We start from the raw sequence: 20,589 nt of genomic DNA, 5'->3' as shown, positions 1-20,589 counted from the left end.
AATCTTCAGATCAGGTTTTTATTTCTTCTGATTCCTCTTCTGATCAGGATTTATCTTAACCACTTATGAGGACTCTGATGCAGAAGACTCCAACCCTTCTGCTTCTCCCCCTGAGGATGTCTCTTTTGGAGAAACTTTGCATACCTTAAGGAACACTTCCACTGGGAGAGTAAGGATTTCTCTGAATCTAAAAAGAGACTTAGGGATTTTCTTCTTCTTCCTCAGCATAGGCCTTTGGCTGTACCTCCTGTTCTAGACATTGTTGATGATGTTTTCTCGTAATCCAGTATGACTCCCGATTCCCTGCCTCCAGCTCCTAGTAAGCCAGACAGATACTACAGGGTTCCTGACTCCCACAAATTCCTTTTCAGAAACCCTACTGCTGACCCTGAAACAATTTTTCAGGGTCCCAAGGGCGTTAAGGCCTCTTATGCTAAAAATCCTACCCCTTCTGACAGAGATTCCAGGGTGCTGGATAGATGGGGTAAGAAGGTTTACATGTCTGCAACCTTGGCTATCAGGGCTTTAAATTGTCAATTTCATATGCTTAAATATCAACAGCATGCCATGGGTTTACTTAAACAGAAAATGATGTTGATTTCTGAATGTGTGGAAAATAAAGTTGCAGGATTTATTACATTCAGCTGAACAAGTTGGAAAACATAATTTGCAATGTGGTTTTGATTCCTTGGAGGCCTCTTGCAGGGCTGCTGTAACTGGATCTGTGATAAGAAGGCATGCTTGGCTCAAGGAGCAAAGTCTGCCTGACCATGTTAAAGCAAAATTGTTGGATGCTCCTTTACAGCAGGACAGTCTATTTGGTAATAAGGCTGAAGAAGTTTTGAAAAAGATGGAAGGTAAAGCTAAATCTATGCAGACTGATTTCTTACAAGTGCAGCCACCCAGATTTAGTAGGCACTGGCCTACTAAGAACTGTTCCTTTCCAGTACCCACGAGAGCTGATCGGGTCAAGTCCAGACATTCCAAAGGCTCCAGGTTTCAGTCGCAAGGAACTTTTAGAACAAAGCAATGGGGAAGCCTCCACGTCCAAATCTGGAAGCAACAAGGCAGCTCCCTATGGTAAACAGTCTCAGTGACTTTCCACTGCAATCACCAAGCACTTATCTTTTGGCCGCCCCTTTGGGGGGGAAACTGGCCCTTCTTGCACAAAACTGGCAACTGATTACCCAGGACAAATGGGTTTTAAATATAGTATCCCAGGGATACAGATTACATTTCCACACGTTGCCAATCCCAAACGGATGGCCAGATCTACCTCAAAATCAGTTGGCAGAGGCACAGAAACAAGTTATGAATATGGGGGCTATTCAGCCAGTACCAGAAAAGGAAAAGGGACAAGGTTTCTATTCAAGACTTTTCCTGGTACCCAGAAAAGACAAATCTTGGCATCCAATTCTGGACTTATCCATTCTAAATACATTTCTGGACATTCCCAAATTCAAGATGCTGACTCTTCAATAGTTACTACCTATGCTAGGCAAAGATGCCTGGTTGGTAACTCTAGACTTAAAAGAGGCTTACCTGCATATCCCAATCGGGGAATTTTGCAGAAGATACCTCTGCTTCAAAGCAGGCTACTTGCATTACCAGTTCTCTGCACTGCCCTTTGGCTTATCTACTGCTCCCAGGGTCTTCACAAAGTGCCTGGCACCAGTAATTGCATTTTGCAGGCAAAGAAATATTCAAATTTATCCATACCTGGACGATTGTCTAATTCAGGCAGAAAACAAAGACACTCTTCTGAAACATCTGGCGTTTGTAAAAAGGGTTCTAACTTGTCTAGGGTACACCATAAACGAAAAGAAATCACAACTGGTACCCTCTCAAAAATTTACATTCCTGGGTGCAAGCTTGAATACAACTGCCCAAATCTTATGCCAGAAAAGAAAATTCAGTTGATGACTTACTTCAAACAGGTGGCCACAAAAACCCAGCTATCTGCAAGACAAATTCTGCAGGCTTTGGGGTTCATGGCCTCCTGCATTCTTCTAATTCCATATGCAAGACTGCATATGAGGAAACTTCAGTGGTACCTAAAAAGCTCATGGAGTCAACATTGTCACAGCCAGGAAACAATGATTCCTATCATACCTTGCCTGCAACTAGAATTCCTATGGTGGGCAGAGGCCTGCCACCAAAACAAGAGACTGTCATTCACTCCACCCCCTGCCGCCCAAACCCTGACTACAGACGCATCAGACTACACTTGTGGGGCACATCTGGCAGGGAGATGCATTCAGGGCAAATGGAGCCCAAATCAAATGCACCTGCATATCAATCAGAAAGATATGCTAGCTGTACAGAATGCTCTGACAGCCTTCAAGGACTACCTTCATCCAGGACAACTACTGATAGACAGACAACACCACAGTCATGTGGTACATAAGCAGGAGGGTACACATTCCTATCCCCTTTGCAGACTTGCCATGGCATTGTGGAACACGGCATTGACTTATCAAATACATCTACAAGCTCAATTCCTGCCAGGACAGCAAAATACTCTGGCAGTCGAACTAATCAGAAATCTTATGGACCCACACAAATGGAAACTGGAACCACAAACTTTCAGCATGTTGACACGCAAATGGGGGAGCCCAGACATGGATCTTTCTGCCTCACCCCAAAACTGTCACTTGGACAAATTCTGCCCAAGAATTCATCACAAAAAATCTTGGAAAGTGGATGCTCTGTCCTTCAGCTGGAAAAGCCTATCAGTCTATGCCTTTCCCCCTCTGCCTCTGCTCTCCAAAGTCCTACTAAAGGTCTGACAGGACAAACCAAAAATGATTCTTATTGCTCCAGACTGGCCTTGCCAACACTGGTACCCGCTCCTGTGCAGTGTCGCACCTTCCTCCGTGGCACCTGCCTCAGACACCTTACCTACTGTCTCAGCAGAACTACCAAATTCTGCACACTCAGCTCCAAACTTTAAATCTTGCAGCGTGGCTAATCAACTAATTTCACCCTTTATATCTCTCGGCAAACCTGTGATGGATGTCATTTTGGAGGCTAGAAGACCTAGTACTAGAAAATATTATGCTGACAAATGGAAAAGATTCTGTGCCTGGAACCAAGCACAAGGAATAAGCACAGCAATGCCCACTATTCCTCAGATTCTGCAATACTTAACTGAGATGCTTCACAAGGGCCTATCTTTCTCTTCCATAAAAATCCATGCCTCTGCCATTTCAGCTCATTACAACATAGCCTCCCCTTTTTTCTCATCCTCTGCTGAAGCAATATCTCAGAGGGGCCAAAAATGTAAGACCTCCCAGGAGAGCACCAACCCCTGCATGGGACCTCAATTTTGTTTTGGAAGAAATCACTCTACCTCCTTTTGAGCCAGCTGCTACTGCAGACCTAAAATTTCTGTCTTGGAAAACAGCTTTTCTTTTAGCAGACACTTCAGCTAGAAGGATTTCAGAACTACATGCTCTAATGGCAGTGGAGCCTTTCATTATTTTTTACCCGGACAGGGTGGCTGTCAGGACCAATCCATCCTTTATGCCTAAGGTGGTATCTAGTGTGGCTCTTAATCAGACCATTCATCTGCCAACTTTTTTTTCCCAAATCCACAGAACAAGGGTGAGCGGATTCAGCATTCATTGGATGTACACAGACAACTAAGATTCTGCTTAAACAGGACAAAATCTCTAAGAAAAACCGAACAACTATTGATGGCATTTGCTGCCGGGGTAGAGGGAAAGGCTATTTCAAAGCAGACTATTTCCAAATGGATAAGCCATTGTATTCGTTTCTGCTATATGCACCATGGTAAACCTGTCCCCAAGGGGATCAGATCTCATTCCACCAAGGCTGCATCTACTTCTGCAGCCTTTCTCAGAGGGGTTCCTACCAAAGACATTCTAGAAGCTGCTACCTGGAGCTCAGTTCATACATTAACCAAACATTACCATTTATCTCTCTTCTCTAAATCCAGAGCTGGCTTTGCCACTGCTGTCCTGCAGGGCCTTATAGCTGTTCTAATGCTGTATAAAGCCACCCTCCCAATCATAGCTTTGGGATTCTACCCAAATGTAATGACTGCAACAGTGAAACACAAAGAACATAGTACAGTTGTGTACACTTACCATAAATGTAGATGTTCGAGTGTATTCACTGTTGTAGTCCTGGTTACCCTCCCTCCAGCCCCCTGTTTTTCTTTAACTATACCTCTCATTTCTGTTACTATCTTTAAGACTTTTTGGTAAGTTTGCTTTTGTTTGGAGGTATATGTTTTGTGTTCTATATTATATTATGTAGCCCACAGCCGTGGCACTCTTTAGTCAGATGTTGGATGTATGGTGTGAGAGGTAGGAATCTAGGCTTTGGTATCCTAGCCAGACATGTGTGCACCTCTGGTGGGATGTACCACTTATCAGTAACACCGCAACAGTGATGGATCAGTTATCAACTGTTATGGTAAGTTCTTACACAACTCTACCGTCTATAGTACCATTTTGTCTGCAAACAGTTCCCCTCACATTTGCTGGTTTAGTCCATTATCAGTATGAACAGGAGTGGGCTCTTAACTGAACTCAGACACACTCACTCCCACTGAAAATCCCTCTTGTAAATCTGAACACTGCACTTTTCTTAGGGGCCTTGTTCGTAGCTTGAACTTATTTTGCCAATGTTTCTGGGACTTCAAACCATGGCAAGACTGCCCAAATGAGCTTTCATGGGACCATGTCATATACTTCCTGCAAGTCTAGGAGTGCCAAGTTGACTTCTTTCTCTCCACCATGAGTCTCACTGCAGAAATTGTCAGTTGTACTGTGTACTGATCTGAATCCAAACTGTCCATCCCCCATATTTTCTACTGCTCTGCATATCAGTCACATTCTACAATTGTTTTCACGCAGTGTGACAGGAGTTTGATGCATGCTTAATACCATTTAAGTTCAGGCTTTCATAAATAGGTACGTGTTCTGTTCTTAATTAGCTTGTTTAATCCATTTACATTCCATGGAACAGATCTCATTCCCATCTTCTAGAAGTTGCATATTTGTAACACGTCCTGCATTAATTCATTGGCAAACTTTACCATTTTGTGGGGCCCTTTTATACCTCTCGAGTAAAAATAATTTCAGTTGTTTGCTTAGCTGTTTTGACTGCTGTTGTAAAGTCACTGTAATTGACTTTTTGAAAAAATGTTGAATTTTATTTCCTTGTGATATTTCTCAGGTAAAATCAGTTTCTTTTGATTTATAGTATTTTTGACAGCACTTTTAAAAGCAGTTCATTTTTTTATCAAAACCAAAATGCCATATGCTGCTTCCTTGATCATTTTTGACTGTGCATCAGACGTTAATGCCCCATTGCATGACAACTTTCAACATTATCCAGTGCTTGCTTTTTATGTATTTTACCTGGGTTATGTCTGAGGACGGGTGTGTTTGGATCAGCTGTTCTCAGTTGTATCCTACTCATCTGTTTAAAAAGTGAAAGATTATCTGTTGATATCTTACACATGATTACACCGCTGTAGTTTTTTTTGTAACTTTCTGCATGCTGAGACTTTTGATAGAGTAAATTTGGTATAATTACTCTAACTTTTGTTGTCTGTCTTTGGAAGTATTTTTGAAATCAGAGGCCGAGTGAAGGATACGTCAACACAGCAATGTGGCTACAATGTATGTGATAGAAAGACTTTGGGGAGAGTTTATAAAAAGGCTTAAGAGTATATATTTTATTCCTGAGGAAGCCACCTTGATGGACTTCGTCTGGTAGTAATTTTTGTCTTGGTGGCCCAAAGTTTTAAATTGAAATGTATTGCTATTAAATGTCAAACTTTTACAATGTGTGTTTCTTCTGTTTGCAGAGTAAGAGTTTAAAGGAGTCACTTGACAAGGGCTCACCTGAACTGAGTCCCTTGCCTGAGGAAGACCAGTCCGATTCTGAAGTGGATCAAGAAAAGAAAATTCTTATCGAACGTATAAAGTCTATAAAGGAAGAAAAGTGAGTTAATATGTAATTTTCTAAAAGTGAATTAAAAAGTAAATGGCTGATATTTGCTAGCATGCAACATGAACAGTGACCTTAAAAAAATTTTAAAAGACTGCATTGCTTTGGACTACATTAGTGTCGTTATGCCAAAATGCTATGGTAAGTTATGTTCAGAAATGAACCTGCAAAGCTGTGCCAGGGATCTTTATTTTTTTTTTTTTTGCTTTGACTAAGGCCACTACAATTTTTGTAAAGATTAAGTTACAGGTAATGGGTGGACCACACTACTTATTTTAATGACTCATCTTCGAGCCAGGCAGGTTCCTTCCTTTTATTGAGGGTTGAAATTGGCAGCACTAGGATGCAACACTTGTATGGATATGAGAGAGGAAAACAAATGAAAAGGAAGTTTGTGAAAACAGAATACCATCAAGTTAGTGCAGTGATCAGCAGTACAGCTTGTGTCTAGCTGCAGGAATAGGTACTATATACTGTTTCTTATGCAGAAGTTAGAATGAAGTGCGGAAGGGTAGCACAGAGCTAAACACCTGGAAATGCTGATACCATCTGCCCTAGATCACAGAGCTTAGACAGTAAAAGCTGCTGTACAGCCAACAAGAGGTTGGGCTGCATACTATGCGAGTTAGACCCCAAAGATTGGGAAGCCATCTTCATTTCCTTGTATGCACTAGAAGGTCACAGGTGGAGTGCTAAGTACTGTTTTGGAGACCAGGCAGGGGCTTAGACATCAGATAGTTGGGGTCAAGGGAAGGACCAGCAGTAGTCTTAGGCCTTGGTGTGGGGAGGTGAAGAGGAAGTCGTACACTTAGTGATTATAGTAACTAGACTCGTATTTAGTGAAGAGAAGCTGAGTGTGTGACTCAAAATAAGATGGGGGATTGCCAAGGGCTATAACTAATTTAATTTAAAAAAAGACAGGTAGAAAAAGAACCAGAAATAGGTGGCTGGTATAGGTTTAATCCTGGGTCTGAGGAAATTGTTTTTGTCAAGAAAATAAATGGTGGACTTTTAGAGCAAACTGCCAGAGTGGGTAGCTGGAAGCCAGTTTGCTGGATGATTTGCGTTCCAAGGGGTGGGTAGTTGAAAGCAAGTTTCAGAATCATTTGACTTTCAGGGATGTATGGAATGGATGAGAAAAGTTTTAGGAATGAAGACGCAGCAGCTGAATGCTAGAGACATTTTAATAGGTAGATAAGTTGGATATAGCCCTTGCTTTCTGCCAACGGAATATGAGCAATGGAATTAATGTATGAATAGTGAAGATACTGAGGAAGAAATAAAATCTAAATTAATCTTTATACTACATAATTTGTGGCACCGACTGTGGTCCCGTTTGATTGATTTTGCAGTCTCATCAGCTAAGCCAGTTTTTATATCCCTTGTCTTAGCACCAGTAGTGCTGAGTATATAAAACAACATATAGTCAAGCTTTTCATGAAATGCATATTTTTGTTTTACTTTGCTATGCTGTGCATTAGAAGGATGGCCACCCATGTCTCTCTTGGGAAATAATGTCCTATTCACCAACTAAAGCCACAGACCACCACATAAGTTGAAGAGAAGTGCTTTATTTGGCTGCTTTGCATTGTATAAATGTCAGTCAAACTGTACCTCCTGTATATGGCTTATATTATCTAAAAATGTATTCTGATACAGGGCTTTGCCTGAAAAATTATGCAGATCAGTCTGAGATACAGGTAGGATTTAGGGGGCTTGTGTGAACTAAGTAGTAGGAAGGGAAGCCGAAAATTAAAATTACTGCCTTATCTGTTTTTTGAATGTTGAATCAGGCTTAAGTGCTGCCTGTCATATTGAAGCAGCAACGATCAGTACAAAAGAAGCAGGAAAAAAAAAACAGACCTTTGTCATACACATTCATATTTCATAGCATCTGTGGTAAACCAGGGACCATTTTCTCTGTTACCTTAAGCCATGGTGAACAACACTGCATTGCTCCACACTAACTTCTGGTGAGTTTCGTTATAGAAGGTGTCTGCTAGGGTTATCTGCATTTGAAAATATCACAGGGTTTTACCTTAAACATTCAGTTTTTAAGGCAGCATTAGTAGACCAGGGAACATTTTCTCTTGAGTTGCCTTCTACAACGAAGAAGAAAACTCCATTACTTGACTACCTTGTTGTGGTACTGGGCGTGAAAGGCACTGCCTAGGTCATCGACAGTGGTACACTGTTGACGTCTGATTTATGTCACTGCTGTACATTACCAGATTTGGGGGTGCAGCAAATCCCTAGACCTTGGGATTATTGGATGGTGAATCTAATTTGTTCATACTGCAGAAAAAAGAAGTGGTTTGTCCTGTTTCCCCTAGCTTTCTACTCGGTAAAGACATTGACCTCTGGTGGTCCCAGGTAATCTTCTTCACTTCCTGGTCATAAACCAGCTGTGTGCAGGAGATCCTTAGAATCCTTAGCAGCAGCAAAGTGAACTCTCTTAAGAAATGGTGGTTCCATTAATTGCTTTTTGATTCGAGTTCACAGTACACTGCTGTGACACCATTCAGAAGAACTCAAGATCCAGTTACAGAGAACATACTTTTTCATTTAGTGCTGTACATTTTGGTTAACTGTGCTCATCCTATACAGCTCACTTGATTTTATGGCATATTTAGTTAACTTTTTTTTTTTTGCTTTTTGCAGGGAAGATATAACTTATCGATTACCAGAGTTAGACCAGCGTGGCTCAGATGAGGAGAATATGGACTCTGAGGCGTCTGTTAGTACAGAAAGTCTGCTCGATATTCGAACATGTGAACTGGATTCCGAAGGTCAGTATTAAGGTAAAGTGCTCCAGCTTTTATTCTACATTTTTTTAAGAGAGGATTTTGTGTACAGGGTATGATTTTGCCAGATTAATAATTTCACCAGTTGTAATCCCTACAAATACATTACAGTATCCCAGTAGTAACTGTTTTGTGCATTTTGTCCTAGTTGTACAAGTATCATTGTTTATTTTAATCTGTTTAGATTGTGAGTTGCAGTCTTTACTTACCAGGAAAAGCATGTTGGGTATGAATACTTTTACTAAAGTTGATAAAGAGCTTTAGATAGAAATTCAATGTTGCAGTATTCTTTAATATGAGGTTGTATTCCACCAAGTGACCTGAAGTATGGCCATTATACAAAAGCTTATTGCCGCTGCCAGTACCTCAGCCTTAAAAGGGTCATCCACACGTACCATCCCCGGAACGTTTTCACTGCCATTCAGAAAAGGTTGACTCTTGCATTCAGTTACATTCGGATATCGTTGGTTCGCCTTCCAGCTTCAGATAAGTTCCCTGTAGGGAATTTATTTAATTGCTACTGCCTCTTGTTGTTAGTCATCCAGGAAGGGCAAGTGTAGGTGTGGAAAGTGAATTCCACGTAAGGATAGTCACGAGCTTTGCTTGTTCTGTGTAGGGGCCTACTCGTGACCATTGTTCCTGTTTGGTCTTTCAAGCCTTTGTGCCTAAGACGTTGCATAGTCAGTCATTTGTCGGCTTTGTCTTTACCTAGAAAATCAGAGACTTAAACATCTGGCAAGGGATGTGATGGAGGGCTTCGGCAGTCCTTCGGCTGAGCTGTCTTTGTAGAGGAAGGATAGCAAAGTTAGGCCAGAATGCTCTTCAGCTGCGCCTATTTCCTCTGACGTACCCCTTGAGGTTGGTGATAACCTGGTGGTACACTCTGTGGTAGGGTATGCTTTTTCAGTGGGTACCTCAGGGAAAGCAGTCAGTGGGGTGGATCTTAGCATGTCCGTGGCCATGCTGACATCTGGTTTGGCTGACTTGGTGGAACCGCAGTTTCTTGTTTTAGAGGACTCGGGACCCGCTCCTGCCCCTCAGTCTAAAGAAGTCTCGGACGTAAGGCCTACGTCTGGGCATTCTCAAGACAAAACCTGCTAAGAAGCAGCAGAAAACAAAACATTCCGCTGTCCCTTGCATCCCTCCGTTGGACTGGGATGCCTTTTCCACAGGGTCTCATTAAATGCTTGATGATTTTGAGGCCTGCAGCTTCTGCTTCCACTATTCCCTTGCCTGCCTTCTGCTTGTCTCTAGTATTGTCATCTGGGTCTCAGGTATCCCCTTCTGCACAAGCTGCTGAGTATCAGATTCCTGATTCAGACTCTGAGGATCCTTCTTTGGATGAAGATTTCATAGCATACTCCACTCAGATACTTTCTCCTCTGGAATATGCCTCTCCAGAGTAAGAGTCTAATGGGGGTGATTTCCCTTTGGAAGAGCTTTCCTTTGGGGAAACTGTTAGTAAGATGAGGGAATTCTTTAAATGGGATTCTTATCAAATGTTAAAGGAACATAAAAGATACTATGATCTTCTCCAGTTGGAAGCCCCTGCTCCCTCAGCAGTTCCACCACTGCTTCCAGCTTTCTTAAATGCTTTTGTATCATCCTATAAAAACCCAGACTCCCAGGCCCCCTGCCCTTAAAAGACCTGACAGGTTTTATATGGTCCCTGATGATTATTTTTTTTAATGTCCTCCTGCTGACCCTGCTGTGGTCTACATTATGTCTGACAAATCTTCTTGCATGTCACCTTCCGCAGAGCTCCTTCCTTCTGACATGGAAAGCAAGATTTTGGAAAGATTGGGGAAGAAGATTTATACCTCGTCCACCTTAGCAGTTAGAGCTATTAATTGACAGACACACAAGTCTAGGTACTGTCTGGCCCTACTTTCTCAGGCTTCCCAGCTTCTTGCTCAATTACCTGATTCAGAGGCTAAATCACACATTCTTACTCTTCTGTCTGCTTCCTCCCAAGTACCAAGACATTCAATCATATGTAGTTATGGTGCTGTGGAGGCATCTTCCAGGGCAGCACCTTCTGCATCTGAACTCAGAAGGCATTCTTGGTTACGCCTTCAGTCACTTCTTGATGACATAAAGGCCAAATTGCTTGATGATCCTTTGGATAACTCAGCCCTTTCTAGCAAAACAACCACTTAGCTTTTTAAATCCTTTAAAGAAAAGGGTAAAGAGTTCCAGGATTTGAAATGCTTGCTTGTTTCCCAGTCCCTGAACTCTATAGGAAAATGTCAGAAGGCCTGCTCACTCTTCTGCTTCTATCTCAAGTGGACATAGGCAGAAGTAGTCTTCCAGGAGACCACCACAGTCAAAGTCTGCTGCTTCTGGCCTTGCTCCTCAGCAGACCATTCAGCCCCAGACCAAGTTCTCTCTGACGACCAAGTGCTTCTTCAAAGTCATACTCCCTTATCTCTTTGCCTCTGTCCTTCCCTTTCACACTAGATGGAAATCACTCAGGGCTTTTCTGGGTCATTTCCATCATTCAAAATGGATACTTTATGACTTGGAAGACTCTTCCTACCTTCCAGGGGTTATGTCAACCCCATCCAGCCAACTTCATCTGTTTCCCTTGTTGCTTTCTCAACTCTCAGACCAAGGCACCATTCAGGTTATCTCTCCAGACCAACAGAGAAAGGGGTTCTACTCCAGGATGTTCTTGTTCCAAGAAAAGATGGTCCTTGGAGACCTATCCTGGACCCTCTCCCTATTAAATATCTTCATGGTGATGATTTCTTTCAGGATTCTGTCTCTGCAGTCTCTTCTTCCCCTGATCCCTCCTCAGTCCTTACTAGCTTCTCTGGATCTCAAGGATGGCTACCTGCATATCCGTATTCATTCTCAGTTCAGGAAGTTTTTGCATTTCTCGGTGGGTTCTTTGTACTTTCAGTTCTCTGACTTCCCTTTTGGTCTCTCCACTGCTCCAAGGGTATTTACAAAGTGCCTAGCACCAGCAATTACCTACCGAAGGGTAAAAGGGCTTCAGGTTTACCCCTACTTGGACGACCTGCTCTTTATTGCCAGCAGCCCAGACCTATTAAAATAACACCTTGCCCTAGCTATTCCCTTTATGCAGGGCCTGAGATTTTCAGTAAATTTCAAAAAATCAAGTCTAAACCCTACCCAGGATTTCATTTTTCTGAGCTGCAGCTTCTGAATGGGTTTGATGATGGTTTTCCTGCCTTCAGAAAAAGCCCTCTCTCTAAGGGGTTTCATGGAGCCCCTTCTGTCTCTTCCTTCCATCACGGCCAGAGAATTTCTGAGACTACTGGGGTTTATGGCCTCCACTATCCCCATGCAGCCTTTTGCAAAATGATACATGGTCCAAGCATGCTCATCCCTTAGATGCCCTGATTCCTCCTCTTCCCTGCCTGAAAACAGAATTGCTTTGATGGATGCAGCAATTCAGTCAGAACCCAGGCCTTCCACTTCAGGTACCCCAACCAGCTCAGCAGCTCTTTAGAGAACCCTCAGACTTATGTTGGGGAGTAGCTTTTGCCTCCAGGTATGTTCAGGGTCTTTGATCTCCCACTCAATAGAGGGAACACATCAACGTCAGAGAGATGAGGGCTCTGATTCTGGCCTTGCAGACCTTTCATCTTCTATTCCTGCCAGGACCACTCAGGATATTTACGGGCAATACTGTGGTCCTTTGATACATAAGCGGGGGGGTGCGCAAAATTTTGCCTTTTGTCAGTTAGCCATAAAAGCATGGTAACTAGCTGTCCATTACAAAGTGAACTCTCTATACTGTGTGCCTCCTGTCTACTCTGAATTCTGTGGCAGATGCATCAGGCAGATCCATGACACAATCACAAGAATGGATGCTTCCCAGGGAGATGTTCCTGGATATCTAGTTCACTGGTGGGGTACTCAGTAAATGGACCTCTTTGACTCCTCCTTGAACAATTTCCTCTTTTTTGTGCTAGGGTCCCTCATCCTCAAGTTTGGAAGGTGGATGCTTTTTCTTTCTCTTTCTCATGGAAGGGATGTTTCTTTATACATAAAGGTGCTTTAACAAAGTATTAGTTTAAAGGTGTGCACACTTGTGTAACTAGCTTATTGTATGTTTTTTATTTTTTATATTTTTCCCTCAACAAATTAGTTTGGTTTTCAATTAAATTGTACAGGTTATAGGTCACATTAAAGGTGGGAAAAGTTTTGAAATAATTTATTGTAGTCTCTTTTTTGTTTTTATATCACAAAAACCTGGCAACTTAACAGGGGTGTGTACACTTTTTTTTTATATCCACTCTACATAGCTTGTATAGGTGTACACAGTGTTGAACAGTCATTAGAAATAGACACAGGCTTGTATATAGCAAATAGATATTAAATGAAAAAGATACTGTAATATTACCTTCAATTTCTAGCAATCAAATTAATGAAAAGAGATGAAAGCTTAACTATGAAAATGTTAGAAAGGGGGAAGGTGGTTGATAATGAAATATAGTAAATGTTAGTAGTAGAGCAACTGTGAAAATATTAGGGTTTTCTGCGTGACGTTAACTTTGACTGTATCTTGTACTGAATAGGTCAAGTTTTTGGAGTGTCTGGTGTTAAATTCTTCATATTAGTTTATTTTTAGTAAATATCTTTGTACAGATTCTAATTCTTACAAATCATGTATATGATAATTTACAAAAAACAATTTACACTCAGTTATTGGTCTGAACATAGACTTGTGTAGTGCACACAGCACTATGAGATCTCTTGATTCTGTTGCCATGAATAGCAGTCTGATCTCACCCATTGCTGTTGAATTTATATCAAAAATATGTTGTTTAAATGTCAGCTCATTTCTCACATCATTTATCTTTTCTACTGTTTCTGTTGATTTCCAAGCATAATTGTAATATTACTCAAATCACAATAATTTTTAAATTTTGCTTTTTTTGCCATTAAATCTTAAACCTGTTTTTGCAGTCCAATTAGTAATGCTCCTTAGAAAGTTATTTAATTACGTATCTGTAGATGTCCTTCAAGGATGCATCTGCAGTCCTTACAAATGGGTTGTCCTGGCCTCAGGCAGCCCTTCGGTCGGCCGGATTCCAAAGTCTGAGTCTGGCCTCGGCTGATGTCGCACTTCACCCGACGTCATAGCTGCAGTTCAACGGGTATAAAGGCATCAGCCGACGCCATCTTCCTCAGTCTTTCTTGCCGCGTGGCGCCCGAAGCAGAAGCTGTTCGCAAGTGCCGGTCGGTCAGAACCAGAGATTACTACTACCGAAGAATTCTAAAAAGCTAAGTACCCCGTTGGGGACTCTTTCTTGCCTCAGCCGATGTCAGAAAAAGTGAATAACTGTTTAACTTGTGGGAAACAAATACCTCATAAAGATTTCCACTCTTATTGCCTACCTTGTTTAGGCCCAGACCACGACGTAGCAGCTTGTCTAGCCTGTGCTTCTTTCAACCGACGGACGCTTAGACGTCGGTCGGAATTTGCTGAGGAGTTTTTCGGCTCCGCTTTTGCTTACAATATGCCGTCGGAAACTCCGACTTCGCAATTAACTAAAAAGCGCAAGGAAAAGGACCGACACTCGCGGTCCGCGGTTTCGGCCGAAACCACGGTTAAGTCAACCGCGAGTGTCTCGGTTTCGGCTGAAACAGAGTCCACGGTTCTTCCTTCGGCCGAAAGCTTGCCTCCTACCGAGGCCTCGTCCAGCATGGCTGAATCTGCTACTGAAATCCCACCTGCTCTTGCAGGTTCACATGATTTATCTGATACTATACCTTTAGATATATCTACTCCAGCACGTGGAGCTGCTAGGCCCCCTGCATCCATGTCGATTAAGGCTTTTGCCAGGGCTAAAGCAGCAAAATCTACAAAAACTGTGCCTGCTAAGACCCCCTCTCACAGGCCTAGCTCTAGTTCTCAAATGCTTAGTCTAGCAGAGGACCTCATTTCTTTGATCCGGGGATCCCAACCTCACCCTGACAGGGCCTCTCACCCACCTCCAGAGAAGAGGCCTAGAGCAGAGCCCCCTGAGCCAGTTTCTTCAGATTATTCCTCTGATGATTCAGATAATACAAACCCTCCAGAGGGCCCTTATTCTCCTTATGAGGACTCTGATGCAGAAGACTCCATTCCTTCTGCCTCTCCGCCTGAGGAATTTTCTTTTGGGGAAACGTTGCATGCTATGAGGGAACAATTTCAATGGCAGGGCCAGGATTTTACAGACTCTAGGAAAAGGCTTAGGACCTTTTTGCATTTGCCACAGCATAGGCCTTTAGCCATTCCCCCAGTACTCACTGTTGTGGATGATGCATTTAATGATGCTTGTACTGCTCCTGATTCTCTTCCTCCGGCCCCTGCTAAGCCCGACAGGTACTACAGGGTTCCGGACACACATTATCATTTGTATAAGGCTCCTTTTGCAGATCCTGAAACCATCTCCCAGGGACCCAAGGCTGTAGCAGCTACCTCTGCCAAAAACCCCCTCCCCTCTGAAAGGGAATCTAGGGCCTTGGAGAGATGGGGTAAAAAAGTTTACACTTCTGCTACTCTTTCGGCTAGGGCCTTAAGCTGTCAATTCCACATGATTCAGTATCAGGAATTTATGTTAGATCAGTTAACTAAAAAACTGTCCTCTTCTGAACCATTAGACAGAAAATCTGTTCAGGAAATGGTACATAACATTCAGCAGGTCAGTAATCATTCCTTAAAATGCAGCTATGATGCACTGGAGGCTTCCTTTAGATCAGCTATGACTGGTACAGTGATCAGAAGGCATGCATGGTTAAAAGAGCAGTCCTTACCAGACCATGTTAAATCAACGCTCCTAGATGCTCCCATGGATAAGCTCAATTTGTTTGGCTCCCCTGCACAGCAGGTGCTGAAGAAGGTGGAAGAGAAAGCAAAATCTGTCCAGACAGTCAAGGATTTCTTACAGGTCCAGCCACCAAGGTTTAGTAGGAACTGGCCTTCCAAGAATTGGTCCTTTCCAGACACCTCCAGAGCTCAGAGAGGCAGGAATAGGCGCCCAAGAGGCAGGGGTCAATCCAGAGGTGCCTACAGGGGTCGTCAGTGGCAGCCTAACAACCAGCGAAGTACTGCCACAGATCCAGCCACCACCGCTTCCACAGGACAATCACAGTGACTTGGCTCTGAGACCGCCTACCAGGGAACAACTAGAAGCACCCTTAGGCGGAAAGCTAGCCTTATTTTCAGTAAACTGGCATCACATCACAGGAGACAAATGGATTTTACAGACAATAGAACAAGGTTACAGGTTTCACTTCCATACTCTACCAAGGAAGAGAGGAATGCCAAACCTACCTCCAAATCAGAAGACAAAAGCTCTAGAACAAATCCACCACTTACTAAGGATGAGAGCTATAGAAAGGGTACCATCTATGGAACAAGGGCAAGGATTTTACTCCAGACTTTTCCTGGTGCCAAGAAAAGAAAACCAATGGAGGCCTATTCTTGACCTGTCCGCTCTAAACACATACCTCATTGTTCCAAAATTCAAAATGCTGACCCTACAGCAGCTTCTTCCCATGCTGGGCAAGAAGTCTTGGCTGGTAACTCTAGATCTCAAGGAGGCATACCTGCACGTCCCCATACGACCAAATTGCAGAAGATACCTCAGATTTCTTGCAGGATCAGAGCATTATCAATTCTCAGCATTGCCCTTTGGCTTATCTACTGCGCCCAGAGTATTCACGAAATGCCTGGCATCAGTAATTGCTCATTGCAGGCTTCAGGGAATTCAAATTTATCCTTACCTGGACGACTGCCTGTTACAAGCGGACAACAAAAACAAATTAGAAAAAGATTTGGAAAAGGTCATTCATCTACTGCAAGCCCTGGGATACACAGTCAATATAAAAAAGTCAAGGCTGATGCCATCCCAAAGGATAACATTCTTGGGTGCAGAGCTGGACACATCAGATCAAATGGCATCCCTCACAGCAGAAAAACAGAAGCACCTTCCTCTCTATTTCATGGCATTAACAAAGCAGAACCAGCTAACAGCAAGGAAAGTCCTGCAAGCCCTGGGTTACATGGCATCCTGCATAATATTGATTCCACATGCCAGACTACATATGAGAAAGTTACAGTGGTACCTAAGGAATTTGTGGTCTCAGCACAAGCACAGCCTAGAAACCCAAATTCCAATAATTCCATGCCTGAAGCAAGAATTCCAATGGTGGGCTCAGGCCTGTCAATCGAACAAAGGGCTGCCCTTCCACAGCACTCAACCAAGCCAGACTATCACAACGGACGCCTCAGACCTCGGTTGGGGGGCACACATGCTGGACAAGTGCATACAAGGCTTATGGACTCAAGACCAGCTGAACCTGCACATAAATCAAAAGGAGATGCTGGCAGTAAAACTGGCAATTCAGACATTCAGACCATTTCTTCGACAGGGTCAATTGCTGATAAGGACGGACAACACCACAGTTATCTGGTACATCAACAAACAGGGAGGCACACATTCATACCCTCTATGCCGGATGGCAATGGACCACTGGAATGTGGCCCTGAGCTTCAACATTCAGTTACAAGCAATATTTGCACCAGGAAAAGAAAATATACTAGCAGACATCCTAAGCAGAACTACCACGGATGCCCACGAATGGATGCTACATCCAGATATCTTCAAATCCATTACAGGGAAATGGGGACTAACAGAAATAGACTTATTCGCATCCCCACACAACCACCAATTGAAAAAATTCTGCACGAGGGCATACCACCCACTTGCTTGGAAGGTGGACTCCCTATCTTTCAGTTGGAAAAACCTGACAGCATATGCATTCCCACCTCTTCCTTTGATGCACAAGGTGCTATTGAAGATCAAAGAAGACCGTCCAAGGATCATCCTGATAGCTCCAGACTGGCCGAGGCAGCATTGGTACCCATTACTGAGGAGCATGTCTCGGGAACAAATATGGCCTCTGCCCCTAGTTCCCTTACTGTTAACACAGAACAACTTCAAAACCCTGCATCCAAACCTGAAAACACTGCAGCTGGCTGCCTGGAACATTGCATAAGACAAAATAACCCTGATTTATCTCAAAGGGTTAAAGACATTATCTTGGAGGCTCGCAGACCCTCAACAAGAAAAACTTATTCAGCAAAATGGAAAAGATATCTCATTTGGAGTGCAACAAAAGGAGTAGATGCATCATTGGCAAACATAGCTAACATCCTGGAATATTTAGCAGAGCTTTTCCACAATGGTCTGTCTTACTCCTCCATTAAGATTCATGCATCAGCAATTTCAGCAGAATACAACATGGATCCTCCAGTCTTTTCTCAACCTCTACTCAGACAGTTTCTCAGAGGAATTAAAAATGTAAAACCACCAAGGAAACCACCATTGCCTACATGGGACTTGAACTTTGTGTTAGAAAAGTTAACACTCCCCTTTTGAACCAGCAGCAACAGCAGAATTACAGTACTTATCTTGGAAGACTGCATTCCTGCTTGCAATCACTTCAGCTAGAAGAGTTTCTGAATTACAGGCATTAATGGCAGTACAGCCCTTCCTTATCTTCCATCAGGATAGAGTGTCCATGAGAACTAATCCTACCTTTATGCCAAAAGTGGTCTCCAGAGTATCTTTAAACCAAGCAATACACCTACCAACATTCTTCCCCAACCCACAGAACAGTGGGGAAAGATTGCTGCATACCTTGGATGTACACAGACAATTGCGCTACTACCTGGACAGAACCAAGAACTATAGAAAAACTGACCAGCTTCTGGTAGCATATGCAACAGGAATGGAAGGAAAAGCAATTTCAAAGCAAACAATCTCAAAATGGATAGGAAATTGCATTAGATTTTGTTACTCTTTTCATGGAAAGGCAACTCCAGAAAACATCAGACCTCATTCCACAAGGGCTACAGCCACTACTACAGCTTTCTTACGAGGAGTGGCTACCAAAGACATTTTAGAGGCTGCTACTTGGAGCTCCGTGCATACATTTGCCAAGCATTATAATCTGCCTTTATACTCCAGATCCCGAGCAGGTTTTGCCACTGCTGTTTTGCAAGGGATCTTAACTACACCATAAACTCTTACTGCCTCCTTAGTGCCTCCTCCCCCAGTTTGGCTATGGTATTCCACCCATTTGTAAGGACTGCAGATGCATCCTTGAAAGACATAGTACAGTTTTGTGCCTACCATAAATGTAGATGTCCGAGAGGTATGCATCTGCAGTCAGGATTACCCACCCTCCTTCCCCTCTGTGGTACTCCTAGGGTATTTGCCCATCTTGTAGCTAGCTGGGGGAATCTATTATGGTGTATTTGTTTGTATGTATGTATATACATGTTTATTTCTATTTGCTCTCTATTGTTTGGAAACATTTGCCTTTATCCAAATTTAGCCTTCCTAGAGGGCACCTGGCATCTGGGGCAAGAAACACTGAGGAAGATGGCGTTGGCCGATGCCTTTATACCCGCTGAACTGCAGCTATGACGTCGGGTGAAGTGCGACATCAGCCGAGGCCAGACCCAGACTTTGGAATCCGGCCGACCGAAGGGCTGCCTGAGGCCAGGACAACCCATTTGTAAGGACTGCAGATGCATACCTCTCGGACATCTACATTTATGGTAGGTACAAAACTGTACTTTTCTATTACAGCTATTTTACATTTGTCTGCATATTTCAAAATCAGAGGAAAACTAAATGGTAAAACAGGTCTCTAGACAGATTCCTGGGGTATACCAGCTGCAACCTTTTCTCCAAGTTGACACTGTACCCTTTATTTAGCATGGTGATCTTTAACTTTTAGCAAAGATGCTGACTTGCATATAACATAAGAATTGGGTTTTATCTGTTTGAGCTTATTCAGAATTGCAGTCTGTAATAGTGTTTTAGATGCTTTGCTGACATCTGCGTACATAAGTTATCAGTGTTTACCTAAGTCCAAGCAAACAGGCAACTTGTCTCAAAAAATGGCAGGTTTTTAAAAGTTGCATACCAAGGCATTAATCCATATTGAGAAGCATCCAGAACAGGACTGTGTTATACATTATCAAATGTAATAGACAGCTAAAAAATTTCCCAGTTACTGAGGTCAAACTAATGGATGTATAATTTGAGACTTACTGATTGATGGTTCTCTCCTTTATATGTAGGGATAGTGTGAGGTCTCACTCAATCCACAGTGCCCTTCTGTAGGATCCCATTAAACGTTTACATGAGACAGTGTACTGTTTCATTGGTTATCAGCTTAATTAGATGACCCATGAACTGTTTTCCCTAGCCAGAACTTTATGAACATCCTGCAAAATAAAAGTACACTCACTCATACATTTCATGAGACAGTGCGTAGTCCTGTTTCATCGGAAACACTAAGACCAACAAAGTAATCATTAAATTCTTCAAATACTTCTTCTGGTAAACATACTGTGTTTCCATTACTAGTGATTGGTCCAGGACATAGAGAAACCTTATGTAGGGAATTGACATTTGTATATCATTTTGCTGATATTAATATTTGCTGAAGTGTTTTCAGCATTAACCTTAGCCCAGGTTATACTTTGCTTAAGCTCTCTTGTGAAGGTGTATAAATATTTAGATTTTTTTTTTTTTTTACTGAAAGGTTTCTTTTATATGTTCTATAAACTCTCCTTTTTTGTTAGAATCTTACAAAGCTACATGTCTGTTAAGGAGCTTTGCAGTTAGTCCCTACTATGCTACTGAGCTTACTAATGTCTTGATTACATTTACCTTTAAAGAAATTCCAGTCACAGTCTAAATTTCTTTCTTCTGTCCTTACTGTCCGTTAATAGCTGTCTAATTCTTTTAACAAG

At 42.5% G+C, this 20,589-nt stretch overlaps 1 protein-coding gene across 1 annotated transcript in view; it reads left to right on the top strand.

Annotated features, from left to right (window-relative positions):
• MYO9B (myosin IXB) overlaps positions 1-20,589 on the top strand; it is a 1,188,949-nt gene that overhangs the window by 1,120,995 nt on the left and 47,365 nt on the right. Inside the window, exons 38-39 of the mRNA XM_044054768.1 lie at positions 5,846-5,982; positions 8,650-8,777. Coding sequence (XP_043910703.1) covers positions 5,846-5,982; positions 8,650-8,777 — 265 coding nt within the window. The remainder of the gene's footprint in view (positions 1-5,845; positions 5,983-8,649; positions 8,778-20,589) is intronic.

This window comes from Protopterus annectens, chromosome 13.part0, assembly GCF_019279795.1.
Source record: "Protopterus annectens isolate FY-2018-M chromosome 13.part0, PAN1.0, whole genome shotgun sequence".
In the NCBI taxonomy this organism is placed as follows: domain Eukaryota; kingdom Metazoa; phylum Chordata; order Ceratodontiformes; family Protopteridae; genus Protopterus; species Protopterus annectens.
The sequence above is the reverse complement of the archived record's forward strand: the minus strand, read 5'-3'. Positions and strand labels throughout refer to the sequence as shown.